Below are 18,724 nucleotides of genomic sequence, written 5' to 3'. Positions count from 1 at the left end.
GCACCAGTGTTGCCTGCTCTCGCCACTCTTGTTTGCGACTGCGATGGAGCCACTTGCAAATGGGGTGTGCTGGGGGATGTGGGGGCATCCAACTGGGTGATGTGTGTTAAATCATCTCATTACACGCAGATGACGTGCTGTTTTATCTGTCTTGGACCTGAGTGGCTGTACTAGTGTTGCTGAGACTGACAGATTTAGAGAAGGGTACACTTACTCCTTGATCTTACACCTCTGTGCTGTCTATTGGGTAATACTGCACGACCAAAGAGTAAGAAGATGGCGTACATATTCTTGCAACTGGCGCTAATTTTAGCCAGGTACAGTCTCGCCATCACATGGCTGGGACAAATAGCACCTGATTTTGATAGTTGGTGCAGAGATGTTATGGAATGGGCTGTGGCTGAGGAATCCCGCATGGGGCTTAGTAGGTGGGATGATAAGAGCAGTGCAGGACCTTGAGGTATGGGGAGATCTATGTGCTGTGTTTTGAGACCTAGAAGGCACAACTCACTCCACAGACAGTGAAGGGTTGGATGACATGGGGTGTGAGGGAGCAGAGGCAAGAAGGGATGGGGAATCCTCTTGGCGAGACGGCAGCTCATAACAAGTGCATCTATAACGGTGAGAAGTTATCTCTTGCGGGTCTCAGCAGTCATTCAGGAGCTGTATGGTCACTTCTGTACTTGTCTAGACCCCCCCCCCCTGCTGAGCTGTATGTCCTTTGGCCCAAAAACAGCTCTTTTGTTGTTTAATCAAACTGACAATAAAAGTTTTTTTTTAAATTAGCACACCCTTGCAGTTTTACTCCTTTTAATTATGGCTGATCAAGCCTGTTGAATTTATCATGGTAATAGGGCCATAAAAAGGGCAAAACATGGATTCATCATCTTCTGTCTCATCTGAAAGTTGAAAAGTAGGAATAGGAGGTATTTTCCACACAAGATAAATACCTCGCTGCAGGATAATGCTATTTACCACATATGGTAAATACCTCACACTATTTTGCCTAATTTAAGGGCCTTAGTGTATGAGCTGTAGACACTGCAGCTCAGAAACATAAAGTGGCAACCACTTTCCTAATCTTTCCTAATATATGCTGCAGATCAGATGGTGCAATTTAAGGAAACACAGATTGATAGACCTGTTCTGCCCCTGCACACAAACGTAGAGACAGTCCCTGGCTCCCCAAGTAAAAAGATAAGATAATCTTTACTTCTCGATTCATAAAAACCATTGCAATGTAATACATAATAAAAGAGCGAGTATTGGACAAATTATAACAGCAACAAAAGTCAAGAAGTTAAAATCTTAAAATACGTAAAACGGTGGGAGTAGAAATTGATATACCTTCTTATTCCACCTTATTAAAAAAGAAGAAAAAATGATAAACAATTATATGCAAGAACATGAACATTTAAAAAAAAAAAATGATTTCAAGAAGAGGTGATGCTGCCTTAAATGTGGTCTGTCCTTTACAAGTCACCAACCAGGGCACTCTTCGCACTGGTTACTGCTGCTCAACAACTACCCGAGTCAGCCATAGCCAGCTTCTTATCAAACAGCTGTAAAGACGTCACCGCCCTTCAACAAAATGGAATCGACTTACCCTTAAGCCAACTTATTACAGCCAATCTACAGGAGCGGACATTGTGAAACAAAAAATGCTTTTTTAAGATTTCTTCCATCCAAGTCCAAAGACGGGCAGGTACAGAGTGTGTGCAACGAAGATTCTCGATTGTAGCCACATAAGCGGCATATCTGGTTGGGATACTGTTTTTTCCAAGGGGGGTGGGGGGGCGAGTGTCTTTTGTGTCAAAGAACCCCATATGGTATAACAAGAACTGATAAGTGGATAGAAAATTATTCTAGGAGGTATCCTTGTGGGGACAAAGTCGAATAAGACCCCTGGAATGGCCCAGGCGTGCCATCTTTTGGACAGAGAGGCTTTTTCTGTTATAAGCAATAGGGAACCGACGGAGATGTTAACTAATCTATTAAATGAAGACTTCACCATGTTACACTTCATTGCTTTTTCCATGCCCCATCTTTGGATAACTTCATTTAGGTAGCTTCCCCAAGTTCCTTTTCTATTACTGATTTGTTGCGCCTGCGTGTAATCGTTAATAGAGCAGGTTTTGCCACTTGCAAAAGTTATGAATGCTGGGATGTCTTTCTTACTGATCCCATTTAACAATATTAGGCCTAAATTTTCCAGGAATTTCCTTAGTGTGCTTGAAGCTCGGTTCTTTACATTTTCCCCTTCTGTGGCCAGCAAGTTAAAATTGAAATCATCGGTGATGATGAATATGGTCTTGTTATGCTGCCTTAGTCAGACCTTAATTAATTCACCCAGTGCCTCCATTTTGCCCCCTTTATGTGCTTTTTTTGGTTGGATGTCAAGATTTATACGAATTAGTTCGGTTTGACTACTGTGGGGCCTGTCAAGTGTAACCTTGGTTGCCTGCATCCTACTTGACCCTGTATCGACTATGACTTTAGGTCACATGAGTGCTGTAGAAATCAAGGTTGCCAGACCCCCTTTTGCATGGCTATATTTGCAGGAGCTCTTCGCTGGAATATGCGTGACTGTGTACCCGGGTACAGAAATCGGCCCTGGACTCCAGGTTTCCTGAAGTAAAATAATGTTGTACTCCTGGAGGAAGGACCACACTTCTGGGTCTTGTAGGGTTGACTCAATTCCATAGACATTCCATGAGCAGATGTTAACATAGGCCTCACTAAACAATTGCCCCCAAGCTTTTCGATGTTGCCAGGAGCGTTTTTGTGATTTGGGGTGCTGGTGCTCTTTAAGGCTCCTGTAAATTTGGCCTATCCCTGTCTCACCAGCTTGCTTCACGAATACTAGTTTTTCCATTCACTAGATTTGATTCAGCTCATATCACCCCTCTTAGTACTGATTTACTGCAGGTCTTAGGGGCCCGCAGCGGACCTGGGTAATGAGAATATTCTACCGGTCGCAGCTCGATGCCCCATGAGTCGAAGATATCAGAATGGAAGACTAGTAGATGTACTATGCCTGCCAGTCCATGCAGTTACTGTGACTTCTTGATCGCTCCTTATGGGATGGGGTTTAAATTTAACGTAAAGTAGATCTGTCGATAGCACATGGGAAAGTTCTCTTAGTTCTCCTATCAGTTGAGTGTATCAAAACTCCCCTCTGATATATAATGTAGAATGAGGAGCAGTTTATGCGCCTCTGGGGGCTTAGACACCGGCAGGACCAGCGATTTCCTTTCACTCCGTTGATTTGGTGGGGACCCCTTAAATCCTACTTCTTGGCAGTATTAAGGCAAGTAATTTGACTGCACACTGGTGCTAGACGTACTCCATTCTTTCCCTCTTTGGTCAGTGGTCTCCTCCTGGTTGAAATTGCCTCTTTCGGCCGTTTGCTATTCCCCTTTGGGGTTGTCCAAAGATGGTTCTTTGCTCCTTGCTTCTCTGACCTTCACCTGCAGGGGAAGGAATTAGTCTTTGAGGGCTTGAACTTGGGTTGGGCCATTCCTCTGCTGTTAAAACCTGCTTAAGGTCTGATGATGTGGGTGGAACCACGATCTCTTTTTAGTGGTGTTTGGGTTAGGGCAGCTGTTTTCGTTGTGCAAAGAGATGCCATATATTTTTCTGCTGGGCAGTACTTTCTTTTGTCTGTGCTTTTCTTTGCTTCTTCTTTTCCCTTTTGGTTTTTAGGGGTGACAGGCTTTGATGGCGCTTTGAGAGGTGTTTTTTTTTCCATTGCCATGGTAGTGCCTGTACTCTTGTAGTTTTCCCCAATGTTACAAGCCTCCTCATGTAGAGGGATTGATGGCCCTCTTGGCTCTGCATGTCCTCTTTTTTGCAAGGAAATTGGCATCGATGGTTCCCTTGGCGAGGTTTCCATGATCACGGTTTTTACTTCCCATTCTTCTGATTCTAAGACCCGAATCCTTTCTCTTGTGTTTAAGGCCTGGGCCATGACTTCCAAAGGTATTTCACTGAGAATGGAAGAGATGACCTGGGGCTTATCCCCGTGGTGGTACATTTACAGACAGCTTGCTGCACATAACTGTGTTTTTGGACTCAGCGAATCAGGACGTTGAGGGTTTCTAGCTTTGAGTCGATACCCACAATATACTTGGCCATAATGTTAAGTAAATCAACTTGGAAGTCTTGAATATTGGTCTGATGCTTTATTGCAGCTGACATAACGTCTAGTGTCGATAGAAGTGAGCCCCATGTGCTGGCTAGTACCTCTGTTTGGCATCAAGAATTTTGCATGTAGACATGAAAGGGGCTTAAGGTAACTGCAGCATTCATCATTTTGTCTTCATTCTTTTGGTCGAACCTGCGCGGTGATGGCATCTTCCACAAAGGAGTTTGAGTTGAGGAGCTTTATTAGAGGGTGGTCGTGAGTGCCGGAGAGATCCAGCTGTCCTGGATCGTTCCTTGTTCTTCGGCTTGGAGATGGGTCCTCCCAACAGCTGAGGTCCAAAGAGAAAAAGGACTCCAAGAAATCGGTGCTATCAGTTTCAGCTATCCTGCTCCTAGATGGAGGAGGAAATTGTGCTTTTTGATTGTGGCTGGGGTCTGACTGCTCAGGTTTTTGCTCTTTGATATTTTGGGGCCTTGCTCGAAGTTCTCCCCTGTAGATGTGTCTGATGATTCCTGCGGCCTTTGGTGCTAAATTGTTAGAAAGTCTGTTATTTTGTACCCCTCTTTTTTTGCTGGTGGCGCATTAATGTCATTTTCCAGCTGTTTTCCTTCACTTGTCAGGACGCCTGAATATGTTATGGATGCGTTCGCCGGGGAGCTTTGCCTAGTTCTTTTTGGTAGCCTTTTACTTCCCTGGGCTTCTTTGATTGGGGAGGGGTTTGAGATAGAATGTTAGAATCACCTTGGCGTTTCTTCAGTGCCAGCTCCCTCTGGATCCCCCAACCCCTCTTCCGCAAACCCCAAAGCTGCTTTTTGCTCTGGCTCCCTCATTTGCCAAGCGTCGGGGAGATGCAGATGGAAATGGTCGTTGGGTATGGGGAGTGGCAGGGCCTTCAATTGTGGACTGCTCTTACCGCTTTCGCTCCTAGTCCTGCTCCTTGTCCTGTAGGGGCCTGGGTACTGGATCATGCAACCAGGCAGACTCAGTCTCCGAGAGGTCCTGGATGCGCTTTCCCTGTCCGGCTCCTGCCACTCTTGGCTGGGTCGCTGACTCGGTCGTTGAGCCAGTAGTTTGCCGACCGGGGTCAGGCTGGAATAATATGGCCCCCAGTTGCCCCCGCTACCATTCTGTTGCACTGTTGTGCCGCGCTCACTTCACTGTTGCACAACTCGTGCTTGGCACTCCGGACTGTGTCTCCTGCGTGCGTGCTCCCTGCTCCTTATCTGTGATATAAGTATTCTATGTTGAGCCACTTTAAACTAAGTACGGCTGATGTGTCGAGTAAATTCCAATTCATCTCCTTTTAGGGAGCATCCAATGGGCCCCCAAGTACAAGTTTTATTCCCACTGCCTCCATGACAAAAGAGACTTTTGACTCATGGTGCTGAAAGAAGGCTTGACATTTAGCAACATTACCTTTGCATACAAATGAAATGTCTTTTGAAAAGGCAAATTCAATGAAAGGATAAAAAGAAGGGAGTCAGAACAAGGAAAGAAGAAAAGAATAAGTAACAACATGAGTAAATGAGGAAGGAAGGGAATTACAATCACTGATCTTTACAAAAACAGTGAACGCACATTCCCCAGGATTTAGTAAGGAGAAAAAAAGGCAGAACACTGATAACTATATAATTCCGACTCCACAGTGTGTCTGGTAAGGAGGCTTTTCTACCACTCCGGGACCTCTGAGTATTTGCCCTGCAGTAGAATGTGTACAAATTAATGCCCATACCAGCCGTTTCTCCAAATCCTAACACTAGATATATTCTAAAGTCAGAAATGGTGATGTACGGGAGCAGTCAACGTTTCTGGAGAGCATGCACACATAGGAAGCAATTTCTTGACTAACCTCCAGTCTGCAGTCTTCGGACTCCTGCATGGGGACGCCTCTGTTCCTCATCTCCCCTTCCACTGCTGACAGATATACTTCCTGAAAGGAAGATATTTACTTACAATACATTTTTTCAAAGGCATTTCCAAGACATTGAGGTGGGTACTGGCAAGAACCATTCTTTTCAGTGAAGTTTTATGAGTTAAAAGGATTTGTTGGATGCAGACAACAAACAAGGCAGACATGGTCATCAGCAGCCCGAGGACAGGACACTGCCTGAGAAAGTGACACAGCCTTACGATGGTTGAAAAACTACTGTAAATGGTGATGGATTTAGGCAATAAGGTTTAAAGTCGTTCTAAATTATTAAGCACAGCCAAATATTGCTGGAAGAGGTTTTTCTCCTACTAACAGAGGAGTCCTCTGCTCCTCAGGTTCCAAAATAGATATACCCCAAACTATCGTCACTTAGCTCTGCTTTTGCCCAATTGCACTGGGACAGAGCTAACAAAGTTGAGTTGGGAGAGATATATGTCAAACGGACAAACTTGATTTGGAAACAGGGCGAGATTGAATCTACTATACACAAAACCTTGCAGACTATATTGACACATAGTGGGAGCAAGGAAAACTAGAACATTTCTGTATTGTAGCCTTAGGTTGCAATTTAAGACAGACACTTCCCCACTGAAGGGTCTTAGGGAACGAGATGTGGACAGAAGCATTAGACTTAAGGAAAGGTCCACTGAATCAATCAATCAATCAGGATTTATATAGTGCGCTAGTCACCTGTGGGGGTATCCAGCCGCTGTGTTCTACTGCTTTGTGATCAGTTAAAGAGCCAGGTCTGGAGCCCCTTCTTAAAATACTTCTCAAAAATGTCACGCAATGTGTGGTTCACATTAATTCCATTTAAAATACTCCATAGGGCATGCTTCACTACTAGTAGATTTCATAAAATATGTATCCGACATGTGCCTAAAATGCAGTCGACTTGCAGTGGACTACATATATTTTGGAATTATCCGAAGCTTGCACCATTCTAGGATGCAATTTAGAGATTGGTACAGGTGACCGGCAGAAACTACACTCTCAACCCTGGAGCCAATATCCTGGGAATGTATAAAAGGGTAAACCAGGCAAGAATGGAAAAGAAGTTAGCTGATTTGGCATGGCTACTTGCCCTCCTTTCATCAATATTATCCAGGGGATACTGGCACAGCTGTGTAGGGAAGGAATAGGCCCTCAATGCCAATGTCTTATTGTTGCTAAGTCTTGTTTTGATCTGTTCTTTTGACGAGTGCAATCTTAACAGGCATTGTAACGAATATCCAAAATGCACTTGGAGAATAGTGTTCACTGTATAGTTGAAAAAATGCAAGAAACTTACACTATTTTAGCTGCCTGACATAACATGATACTGCTGGAAAAACGGACAGCTTGAAATTCTGACACTGAATAACTACAGAAAAGAGCCAGAAGATCTGCTTGAGAACCTGACACACAACAAAATCCTGAAAGAAAACATCTGGCTTGGCCTGGGCACCTGACAAAGTCTAAGCACTAGGCACAGTCTGAGAACGTGACCCAGACTTCGCATTGCCAGGCACAAACTAAGAAATGGGCTCTGCCTGAAAACCTGCCACTACCTCAGAGTTTCTATCCAGCCTTCGAAGTGCAGGCAGCATAATATTTTATGTAAAACTGTTAGGTAAATATCAAGTTACACAGAACAAGGAAAAGCTGAAAAATACATCAGCCTTAAAAAATGATCACCTATTTACAAACAAAATCTGCGTATCTGCTTTTAAAAATGTAGAGCTTATGGATCATACATGAGAGTGCTCAAAGGGTTCATCCAATGGCTAATCATGTTTGCATAAAACAAATCATGAACTAGTGCTCAGAAAACAAAAATACATTACATGAAAATGGTGTATCTGCATTCCTTCGAGTCAACTGAGCCTGCCATGGCACACTGGAGGAGGTGGTTTTCTGGAGGAGGGAATCCTCTTCATCAGTTGTGAGTGGCTACTTTTTATCACAAAACACAGAGAACATCTTCCGCCTTTGATAGCTTAAATGCATTACTATTGTAGAAGAACAAACTATTTCCCCGTAACGCATTTCAGCAACTGATGTCAAATCCTGCTAATCTCAGGAAATAGCGTCAGACCTGACTAACCACATACCAGTGCAACAGCACCTTTTGGGACTGAGATATGGCATCAAACATTTTAATAGCATTTACGTGCTTGATGCTAAATTTTTGTAACATGAGGCCCTATGGACAAAGTAGTGCTACAGAGGAAAGGTCAGGTTGTTCATGTATACTTTTAAGAATTTTGTGTATGCCTTGCTAGCCACAGACCTCAACCCTAGAAATACAAAGCATCAAGTTTAAAAGTGATATGTTTTGTCCAGGTTTCATGATAGCCCTGGGAGCAAGGTGGGATAACCTTGGGGGCTTCAGCGTAAATAGGTCGTTTTCCTTTCCAAAACATACCCAGAAGACTAATAGCTAAATTAGAAAAAGGTCACGTCCAAGCCCTAAAAGATTGATAAAGGTGTCACAGCAAATCCACATTAGCGTCAGTGTCCAATGAAGGCAGGCTACAGGTGATCCTCTAGGCCAGTGGTTCCCAACCTTTTGACGTCTATGGACCCCCACTATATCATTACTGGAACCCGGGGACCCCCACTGAATTAATATTTGAACCTAAACTGTTAATACTATTTCATTGTCTAAGCAGTCGCAGACCTCCTGAAGAGGCTTTGCGGACCACCAGGGGTCCCTGGACCACAGGTTGGGAACCACTGCTCTCCACATGTATTTGTGTGCACGTCTGAAAGGTTAGAAAACTCCAAAAGGCCACCTTGAGCAGACCTACCTTGCTCAAGCTCACAACCATGAGATTCACATGCCCAAAGCGAGCAATTTTGATTATCCTATCAGAGTGAATTAGCATGGTGAAACTGAGATACACATGGAAAATGACACTACCCATTAGAAAATACGACCCAGTAAGCACTAATTGCTTAAAGGCACCATAGCTGTTTATGTCACAGTTCTTGACATATTTGCGGACAATAAATAACAGGTGATAAAAAGTGCATCGCCACCTTTCAAATGTAGCCACTGCCCACTCCCTCTAGGCAGTAGAGACAGTGAAAGGTTAGCGGCAAGTGATGTGATTTCAACAGCTCAAACCGTTTCATCTTTAGCTCTACAGAGTAAAGGGTTTGCCTGAATCAGCCACTTTCAACCCCTCCAGTTCCCTTTGACTGTTATCCCTGTCGCGTTTTGTATGTAATGTTATACATTTTTTCCGCGGCTAGGCAACGATGTAATGTGAAGGACAAAGTGTAAGCTGTATAACATGTTTGTCCATGTTCAGGTTCTCTATGCCCTCTTGGGAATATGACAGGCTGCAAGCTGTCTCTGTAGTGGCTCGAGTCCAAAGAACATGTCCATGTCTAATGGGCTGCTGAAAATATAAATACTGCCACTGCCACCAATCAATGCATGTTTTTTTTTCTTTTGGCCCTGTGACAAACAATGGATACTGGGCAGTGTATGTGGTGAACACTGCAATTTACAGACAGTGTGGAAGAACCTCAGGTCTTATCACACTCCAAATAGAAACCAAGATACTAACTTTGTACACATAACTATCCAAGGGTAGCTATGGTGAGCCGTTAGGGTCTATTCCAGGAAGTGGTAGGGTATTTGGAAATCAGATACCATATGACATGAAGTAATTATTGTCAATATTTCAGTGTCACGTCAGAGCTAAATCTCTGAAAAAGAACGAGTCTAGTGTTTACAAGCAGGAATGGGAGGTAGTTAATTAAGGATTCACATAAAAACATCCAAAGTCCTAGACCCTTCTGTTATGTTACTGTTTATTTATACAGCACATACAGACTGAAGTTTAATGGTTCTTAATAAACGGGAACCAAAATCACTCTGTATCTTACTTGCTTAACTTGCATGCTGTCAGAAGGTTTCGGAAGCGGAAAGGAGGCAGTGCACAATGCAAAGAGAGTGGCAGAAAGTTCTACGTCTAAGCAGCAGCCATAGAGAAGGAGGGACCACTGAAAAAACGGCTCTAACTCACGGGACCTCCAAAAGAAATTGAGAGATGAACTGCAGATCACATGCGGATTTTTGCCAACTGAATTTAGAGGAGACAAAATTGGGGTAGGCTACTCAATACAGAGGCATGATTTTTTGCATTTCCTGGGCGGAGACATGATCCCAAACACAACTACAGTGATTGGTTAGTAAGGTAGCAGGCTCTACAAAAGAAAAATAACATGGGGTTTGGAAAGCTTGTGCCACTAATGTGCCTATACCTAGTAAGAAGAAATGATTTAGCAGTAACAATAACTTTGTAGCTTGAGATTATTCTAGATGCACATGATAGGGGATATTCTCAGTTTCTCAATTTCAGCTTTATTTCGGCAAACAATACCATAAAAGCATACTGACAAAATTCTTACATTTCTTAAAAGGAAACGAAAACACTTTGAGAAAGTCGAAAAATCAAACCCATCATGATGTTAAGAAATCAGAACCAGGACTCCCCCAGGGCCATACAGTACAGATAGGCAAGTTGTGAATATGAATATTATAAGAATAAGCAATTAGTCAGTAAAGACACTATAAAAACACACAATACACATCATCATACAAATCACCATAAAAATATTATAAAATAACTATAAATACAAATCTTTGTACAAAAAACAATTGGGATTGTTATCTCACTATTAGTGGCAATAACTATGTGCTGGAAAAAAAAAAAAAATCACTTGGTCTCTAGAACTGTGAGTAAGCACAAATAGTGACCACTGTAAAAATAGGATTCATGCTTTTTTTGTAAAACCATTTGCCTCTAGCATATCAAATTGCCTCTAAAAGACTTGGCAATGTGCATACCACCATCACATGTGGGGTTGTTTTACTAATTTTAAAAGCTAAGTGACAGTCCCTAGTGACCAACAATTTATTTCTTTCATACATGCCTATATTCGATTAAAAACCATAAAAAGGGATACAATCGAGTAACACAAAAAGCACATTGTTCCAGCAACAATTAATATTCGGTTAACTACTAAAAACAGGCTGTCTGATGTTGGTCTTAAGAACAATAAATAGGAATCAGTTACAGTACTAAATTTTTATAAAACCCGTAAAATTTGCCTCCCGTGCCATCAGGCACTTGTTTGCTTAGCTAAGGGGGGATTTTTTTAGAAAAAAAATACATAAATGACTGGATCTAAAAACTAGTTTCATAGGTGTCAAATGACCATTCTAGGTAACTTAAAAACCCTCCCAATGACTACGGTCCTTGTGCCAGGGGGCGAGATAATATTATAATTCAAGTTCTTCCCGGGCATTATCATTATCCCCTGGGCTAAATATATCCTTGGGTAATTGTATAACCAGAGACCATTGGTTTACCAAAGGCGGCTCCCAATTATCGGTTTGGGGACCGTAGATTAACTGTGGGAGTTTTGCCTGAGTTAAAGCGCCTATAGCCTCAGGCCCGCCTTATCTCCGATGAGTGAAATTGCTAGTAGAAACCGGCTTAGACCAAAAACAACATATGGTATCGTGCTAGATCTCAAGAATCTTGCTGCTTCATTGCAATTCCTGATTCCAACGTTCCTGCAAATAGGTCGAATCCATTTCCTCCTTGGTTTATCATAGGCATTGCAGTTTAAAAGTACATGATCCGTCGTTTCAGGGGTCACCATATTACACAGCTCACAAGTCGCCTCATGACTTCTCCCATTCAAGGGGCCCCATTTAGAAGTAAAAGCCTTAACCTGGAGAATCCCATATCGAAGCTTCATAAATAAAACTTTTGCTCGTCTAGGTTGGATAGTATCGATCCATTCCTCAGCACTCGGTAGTGGTTTGATATCCAGAAAACTTGAGGTTAGTCTACCTAGATCCTTGCTATAGAGAGGGCTATTTAAGGTGAAGTCCCAGAATACTTGCTTTGGTCGGATCTTGGATTGTGTTGTGAGTGTATGCGGTTCATCCCAATAGAATTTCAGCCCTAGATTGTAAAAGCATTGCCTTATATAATGGAGCCACGGGAGGGAGATGGCCTTGTCCAAGTCCATGATCTCAATTAGTGCTTGTCTATATTGGATCAATTCAGGGGTTGTCCAAAGTCTACACCAGTAAAGCAAGGGCCTCAGGGCTGCCAATTTACCTATTTGTTTCATGTTAATATCATAGGTTAGAGGAATCAACGGAGTAGATGGAGGGAGACCCAGTACCCCCCTCATAAAATTATTTTCCTGGGTAACCAATGGGGTTAGTTTTATGAATCCCCAGAGTTCGGCGCCATATAGAGCAGCAGCCTGTGCTTTGCACCTATAGATCTCAAATACTGGTGACACAATGCTAGACCTTGAGCATTTGTAATTTTTGCTAATTGCCATGGAACTATGAGCTAAGGAGATAGCAGCTTTATTGATGTGCGGTGCCCATGACAATTTGGCATTGAGCAGTATCCCTAGATAGTTGAAGTTTTTTTACTCGTTCCAATGGCTGCCCTCTAATCCGAATGTTTCTCTTGAGTGCTTTATGGGGGTTTACAGTCAGGTGTTTGGTCTTGTTTGTATTTATTTCTAATCCCTTCAAGCTGCAATACTCACTGAATTTGTCTAATAGAGTTTGCAAGCCCATGGGAGTTTGAGATAATAGGATGGTATCATCTGCAAAGAGGAGGGCGGGGACTGGATCACTGTTACTTTGTTTCAAATGATGAACCAGATCATTAATGTATAATGAGAAAAGGGTTGGGGCTAGCACACAGCCCTGTCTCACCCCCCTCTTGATAGGTATTTGGTCTGTCAACTCTCCCTTTGGCCCCCACCGAACCTTTGCAAATGTATTTTCATGTAACCTCACCAGCTGGCCCAGGAGGTTCCCTGGCATGCCCTGTTTCCCTAGTGCTGCCCATAAGGAGTCTCTTGGGACCAAATCAAAGGCTGCACGCAGATCCACAAACGCGATATAGAGGTGGCCTTTCCTTAGTCTAGTATATTTCCACATTATTGTCAATAGCCTAAAGGCCTGGTCGACTGTACTCGTCTGCTGTCTAAAGCCTGCTTGATATATAGTCAATATGCTGTTTTCTTCTATCCAGCTACTAATTCTATTCAGCATCTGTCTAGCATACATTTTTTGCATGACATCTATGAGGCTGATTGGCCTGTAGTTCCCTGGGTCTTCCCTGGATCCTTTTTTTTAGATTGGAATTATTTCTGCCCCTTTCCATGTCTCGGGCATTAGACCTCCCCTTGCTATAGCGTTACTTAAAAGATTTAGATAAGGTGCCCAAATTTCTATGCTATGTTTAAACATATCCCCCGGGATCTTATCCAAACCGGGGGCTTTTCCTGGCTTAATTGCTTCGATGGCAGTCACCGTCTCCTCCAGACTAAATTGTAGCTTGGGTAAAATGCCCCAAGTAGCTAGGGTTTTATGTCTTGAGGGATAGAAATCGAGGGTGGGGGGATCAGAGTAGAGAAGTGTAAAATAGTTAACCCATGTTTTGGGATCTATATGATGATCTGTAGTGAATATCCCTTCTTTGCTGCCATGGGTAACTATTTTCCAGAAGATCCTAGTATCATTGCTTTTTGCTGCTTCCAGCAGGTCTTGCCATTTTTGATCCTCCCAATTGCTTTGGGCAGTTGCCAGTGTTTTCTTGTAACTGGCCCTTGCCTGTTGAACAGCTAATTGATTTTTTTGCTTTAGAGCCTCTATCAGTACTCTTTTACTCTCCCTACATTTGATAGTGTACCATGGGCTGCTTGGGGTGGTTTGCACCTTCTCCTTTTTATGCTTGTTCTGTAGCTGTTTGGTCAGTAAGGGTCTTAGTGCAATACTCATTGATTGGTGGATGGCCATAATAGGGATATCAATAGGTTTATTTTCTGCATAAGGCTCCAGTAGATCAGAAAATGTATTGTAAATATTTGTCATAGTATCCAGATTGCCTAGTATCGCTGCCCATTTTACAACCCTTCTATTGTTACTGAGAGTGGGTTGTAACTCCACCTTATCGTGTTCTATATATTCCAAATCCAAATCTAGGAGGTGGGCCCTGAGTTCAATTATTAGCGGGAAGTGATCGCTTTCCCTTCTTTTATCTATCTTAAAAGTCGCTAATCTTCCCCATGTACTTATACTATGCAAAATGTAGTCTATTTTCGAGGTTGAGTTGCCTCTCTGGAAGGTATCCAAATTAAGGCCTCCTTCACCCACCCTGCCATTACACGCCCTCAGTCCGTGCTTTAATGTAAGGCCCATAAGTTGCAGTGCGGCCACTGTGCCCGGAACAGTTTTTTTCTATTGTTAAATAAGGAATTGCTCTCATTCGATCTTCTTCTTCTGCTAAATGTTCAAATCCAGTTATAGGTTCATAATTACAATTAAGGTCACCCCCTATCATAATTGTCTCTCCTACTGGGATCTTTTTGAGCAGGTCGTCTAGTAAGGTTATTTCAAGAGACTCCAAATTTGTCCTTCTAGGTCTTATATATACATTGAACAAGTGGGTTATTACCTTATTTTTTTTCCCTATTACCAACCATAAAATGTCCTCTGACTCAGTGGCTTGCATACGTATCTCGGCATTTAATGAGATTTTCACCCATACAACCAACCCCCCAGACGGTCTCCCTCTGGCAGCTGAAGTTGCACTAATAAAGTAGGTTTTGTATCCTAATTTGTACGGTGGATCTCTAAGCCAAGTCTCTTGAAAGAGACAGACATGATATTGATCAATATAGTCCTGCCATTCGGGGTCTATAAGCTTATTTTTTAAGCCAGCTAGATTCCAAGAGATCATGGTAATAGGACCCCTTCCGTTTAGGGTCATGACATTAGATGTAGGACTCGAATAGGCAGTCAATTCTTTCCTACTGTGCAAAGACTCCACTACACTCCCTGCAGCATGAAAATCATTCCCTTCATGGGGCTCACCTACTGTTGTGTCCCCATTTGGTCCCACTAGTGCCTGATCTGTCTGGATTAGTCAATCTACTCTTTCAAGATTGGAGTCGCCATTTCTCTTTTGCAATCCCTCATTGTGATTGTACTTATGCCTCTGGACTAGGGGTTTGGTAATGAATGGATCCGAACTAAACCTCATGGCATTAATTTTGGAGGCGGGGGTTCTTTGTTCCATATCAATCAGGCCTCTAGTTAAACTTCCATCCTTAAAAGTTAGTCCAATAACGTCATGTTGCCCCTTCTCTCCTGGGATTCTTTCTGCCCCCCTAATATCTGAACGAATTATGGATAGACATTGTCTTTTGGCCCTGATCCAGTGTGTAAGCTTATTCTTTAAGGAATCCTCATCTTCTCTGCTATTTAAGGGCAGTTTTGGAACATTTAACAGATAAACAACATTGGTCCTAATAGGAAACCTAACCTCCTCAGAATATCGATTCCATGTAGTGTAACGGTTATGATCATTAAATACTTGGGGATAGGGGTTCAGAGTAGGTTCCAGATTTCCTTTTTGGGGTCCTTTTACCAAATGGGGTTCTCTTCGTGGATTCCCTGTTTCTTGGCATAGAACACTAGCATTACTTCCAGGGTAGCTGCGTGAACCAGTATTATCCCCGTTTACCCCTCTCATGCATCCCTGTGGTTGATGTAAAATCTTACCTATAGCTGGGCTAGGGTTGGGGTTAGTATTCAAATTTTGAGAACATGTGGGTCTACCTTGTGGATGGAATGATATAAGGGGGGACTCCTTTTCGCGCTGAGCTCTGTGGGTACCCCTACCCCCCTCCTTTTCCACAATATCTGATAGGGTTCTTACTTCAAGTTTCAAATCCCTAACTTCTTGGATTAATCCAGTGAGTAGGTCATAAAGATCTGCTACAGTTCTTGTTTTGTGTTTTAGAGGATTCACTGGTTCTAAATTGAGAGGAGAGCTCCTCTCTCTGGCTAACTGTACAGTTGGGATAAATGGGTTTAACTCATCCACAGATTCCCCCTCTTGTGCATTCTGTACATTACTACTATTGAGTTCTGCCAAGACTGCATATTTATTGGAGCACATAACTTCACACTCCTGCGTACATCCCTTCTTCCTAGTGTTATCAATGGTGCATGGGTTTTTAGATCGAGTTATAGCATCCTTAGGGCTGCCAGTCCTAGTATCGGATGATACCCCCCCCTCTTGCTGGCAAATAATCTCTATCACCTTATCTTCCTCTGGTTCGACTTTCTTCGTGTAATAGGAGGTAATCTTTTTTATCGGGACCCTCCCGGATAGTGGCCCTACTACATAGTAGTGACTCTACCTCCTCGATAAGATCATCAATTTCAGCTATAGTGCAGTTCTCACCCGCATTCCTAAGTTTTTTTTTATAGATTTCTCCTTCCCCCTTGGGGGTTCTGATGCCTTACGTTTTCCCATAACTTGAACCGCCTATATAGTGCTTTGGCTCTGTGAACCAGTCCACAATATGTATTTATAAGAGAGATTAGAAAACGGACTGGTAGGGGTAAACCTAGTTGATACTATTATCTTCTCGTATGACAACGTTAGCTATAAATTTTGCACTATAGGTAGAAGCAGACCTCTTGCAAAAAGGGAAGAGGCAGAGGCCCGGCCTAGCCCCACTCCAGAATCTAATGATAAGAGTGTTACAACAGTAGAGGGAGAGTACCGTCCTAAGGCCCTCTATAAAAAGACCTTTTTTTTTTAGGAATAATTGTCAACACAGTACCTTCAGGCAGCCATACGTGTAAATTGCCAAATCCAAATGACTTAGGATGAATGTCAGGGGGGTGGCCCAGCCCTGCCTCTTCCTGGCAATGACGGGCAAGGACGGGCCCGCCCTTGGGCTGGGCTTCGCCCGGGCACGTGCCGCGCGCGTCCCGCGAGGCGGGAGCGCTGTTAAGATTTAAAGGGCTCCTGCCCTTGCCACGCCTCCCGGGACCTCCTGTGCGCTTCCCGCGACGGCGGGAGCGCTGTTAAGATTTAAAGGGCTCCTGCCCTTGCCACGCCTCCCGGGACCTCCTGTGCGCTTCCACTGAGGTACAGGGCTCGAAACTGCATTATGAGAGACCTTTTTGGGCATCAATTGTAAGCGGAGTCTGAACCTGGAGAAGAGGTCACGAGTTTAAGGTGGCAGGGGATGCGGTGTTTATTTGAAAGTATATTATTAACTTTTTATTCGGTGACTTGTTATTGGTTTTAAAGATAATATATATGAAGTCAGTATTTTTGTGACTATAGAAAGGGCTGCTTGCAAGCAGTCATTTGAGATCGGCTTTTCAGCTCTATGGAGGTGAATGGTCTCCCAGATGTTGTCATTCAAACTACTTTTGCCTTGCCAGAGAAGTCTTCAATCTCTTTATTCCAGTTTTGCCTCCACATCCACTATTGCCCTACAGTGCCCCTCAAAGGTATATCCCATTGTCAGATTTGATTTTCCTTGATGACTTGCAACTAGGAAGACATTTACTGTAAATGTGTTGTTATATTAATGATTAATAAAAAGTTCACCAGCGACACAGGTGGTTATTAGGTCAACCGATAAACAGCCTCGAGCTGCCAAAGTAAACTGTTACTTATCTGTAACACTTGGATTGCAGCTTGTAGTGCTACAGATCATTTCTGCTATTTAGTGTTGGGCTTGGACCATTTCAGATTGTTTTTCTTCAAAGAAAGGTTTTCAGTTTTGAGGTGACTTGTAACCCCTCCGCTGCTGAAAAACACAAATGCATTAAGTGCAGTAACAAAGAAACTCTATCTCACGTTGGTTATTTTCTGCTATTGGGTTTGAACATGCTTTTTAATTTTCTATTACTGTTGCACACCGAAGGACAAAGAAATTAAGAACTTTCACAAAAGCACTCAGAAGAACTCGAAGAGCAACAACTGTTTCTTGATTTGATGATGTGGAGATAACGGGCCAGGTCTTTTGACTTTCCTGAGGGAGGGTTGGAAAATACTCTTTACATTTTTACCACTTTTGCAACAGCACATTTCTGGGGTTGCGTCAACATAATGTCAATCGAGGGACTACAACAAAAGGGCCTGTGACTTGCAATGCGTTCTGTTCCATGGAAACTATTAAGAAATGACAGGACAGAAGGTAGAAGCTCTACATAAAAATGCAGTGCCAGGATGATACCAAGTCTCAGTCTGGACAGTGGCTAAGGATGTCAAGAGCTTTGAGTCTCGACAACTATGTGGAGGCCTCTCCAATACCCGGGAGGACCAACCGGATCTGAGCCCTATTTCAATATCCGGAGAAGACTCTGATTCAGGAGATGCAGGATCTCCAGCATCCCAACAAAACCCTCACCCAAGACACAGGTCACATCTTAGGCTTTGGGCATCGACACAGATGTCGGGACTCAACATCCCCACCCAAAACACACAACACCTACTCACACTTTGGATCTTAGGTTTGGCTAGCAACCTCAAAAGAGTCAACTCTAAGCAAGGGAATATGCTCAGAGTTCCATGTCTTGTCATACAAATCTCCTCCAAAAAAGACTTAACAGTCTGTGCCAGCAACTAAGATCAAGATCCCTTGATCACAAAAGGCTGTTTTGCCACTTGAGGAGCTTCGAGATTGAGGACATGACTCTTGGAAACAAGGCAATTTAAATCATGCTTCAGAGTCAAAACCAGCCCTGCAGCCAAGTCAGCCTTCAGGCCAAACCTAGGAGAACATAG

At 43.1% G+C, this 18,724-nt stretch overlaps 1 protein-coding gene across 13 annotated transcripts in view; it reads right to left on the bottom strand.

Moving 5' to 3' along the window:
• LOC138261643 (uncharacterized) overlaps positions 1-18,724 on the bottom strand; it is a 1,036,964-nt gene that overhangs the window by 334,213 nt on the left and 684,027 nt on the right. For all 13 annotated transcript variants that reach the window (XM_069210793.1, XM_069210797.1, XM_069210802.1 and 10 more), the window contains one exon: positions 5,997-6,077. In XM_069210793.1, coding sequence (XP_069066894.1) covers positions 5,997-6,077 — 81 coding nt within the window. The remainder of the gene's footprint in view (positions 1-5,996; positions 6,078-18,724) is intronic.

The sequence above is a fragment of the Pleurodeles waltl genome, chromosome 10, assembly GCF_031143425.1.
Source record: "Pleurodeles waltl isolate 20211129_DDA chromosome 10, aPleWal1.hap1.20221129, whole genome shotgun sequence".
NCBI classification, from domain to species: Eukaryota; Metazoa; Chordata; class Amphibia; order Caudata; family Salamandridae; genus Pleurodeles; species Pleurodeles waltl.
This window is presented reverse-complemented; position numbering and strand designations above follow the sequence as displayed.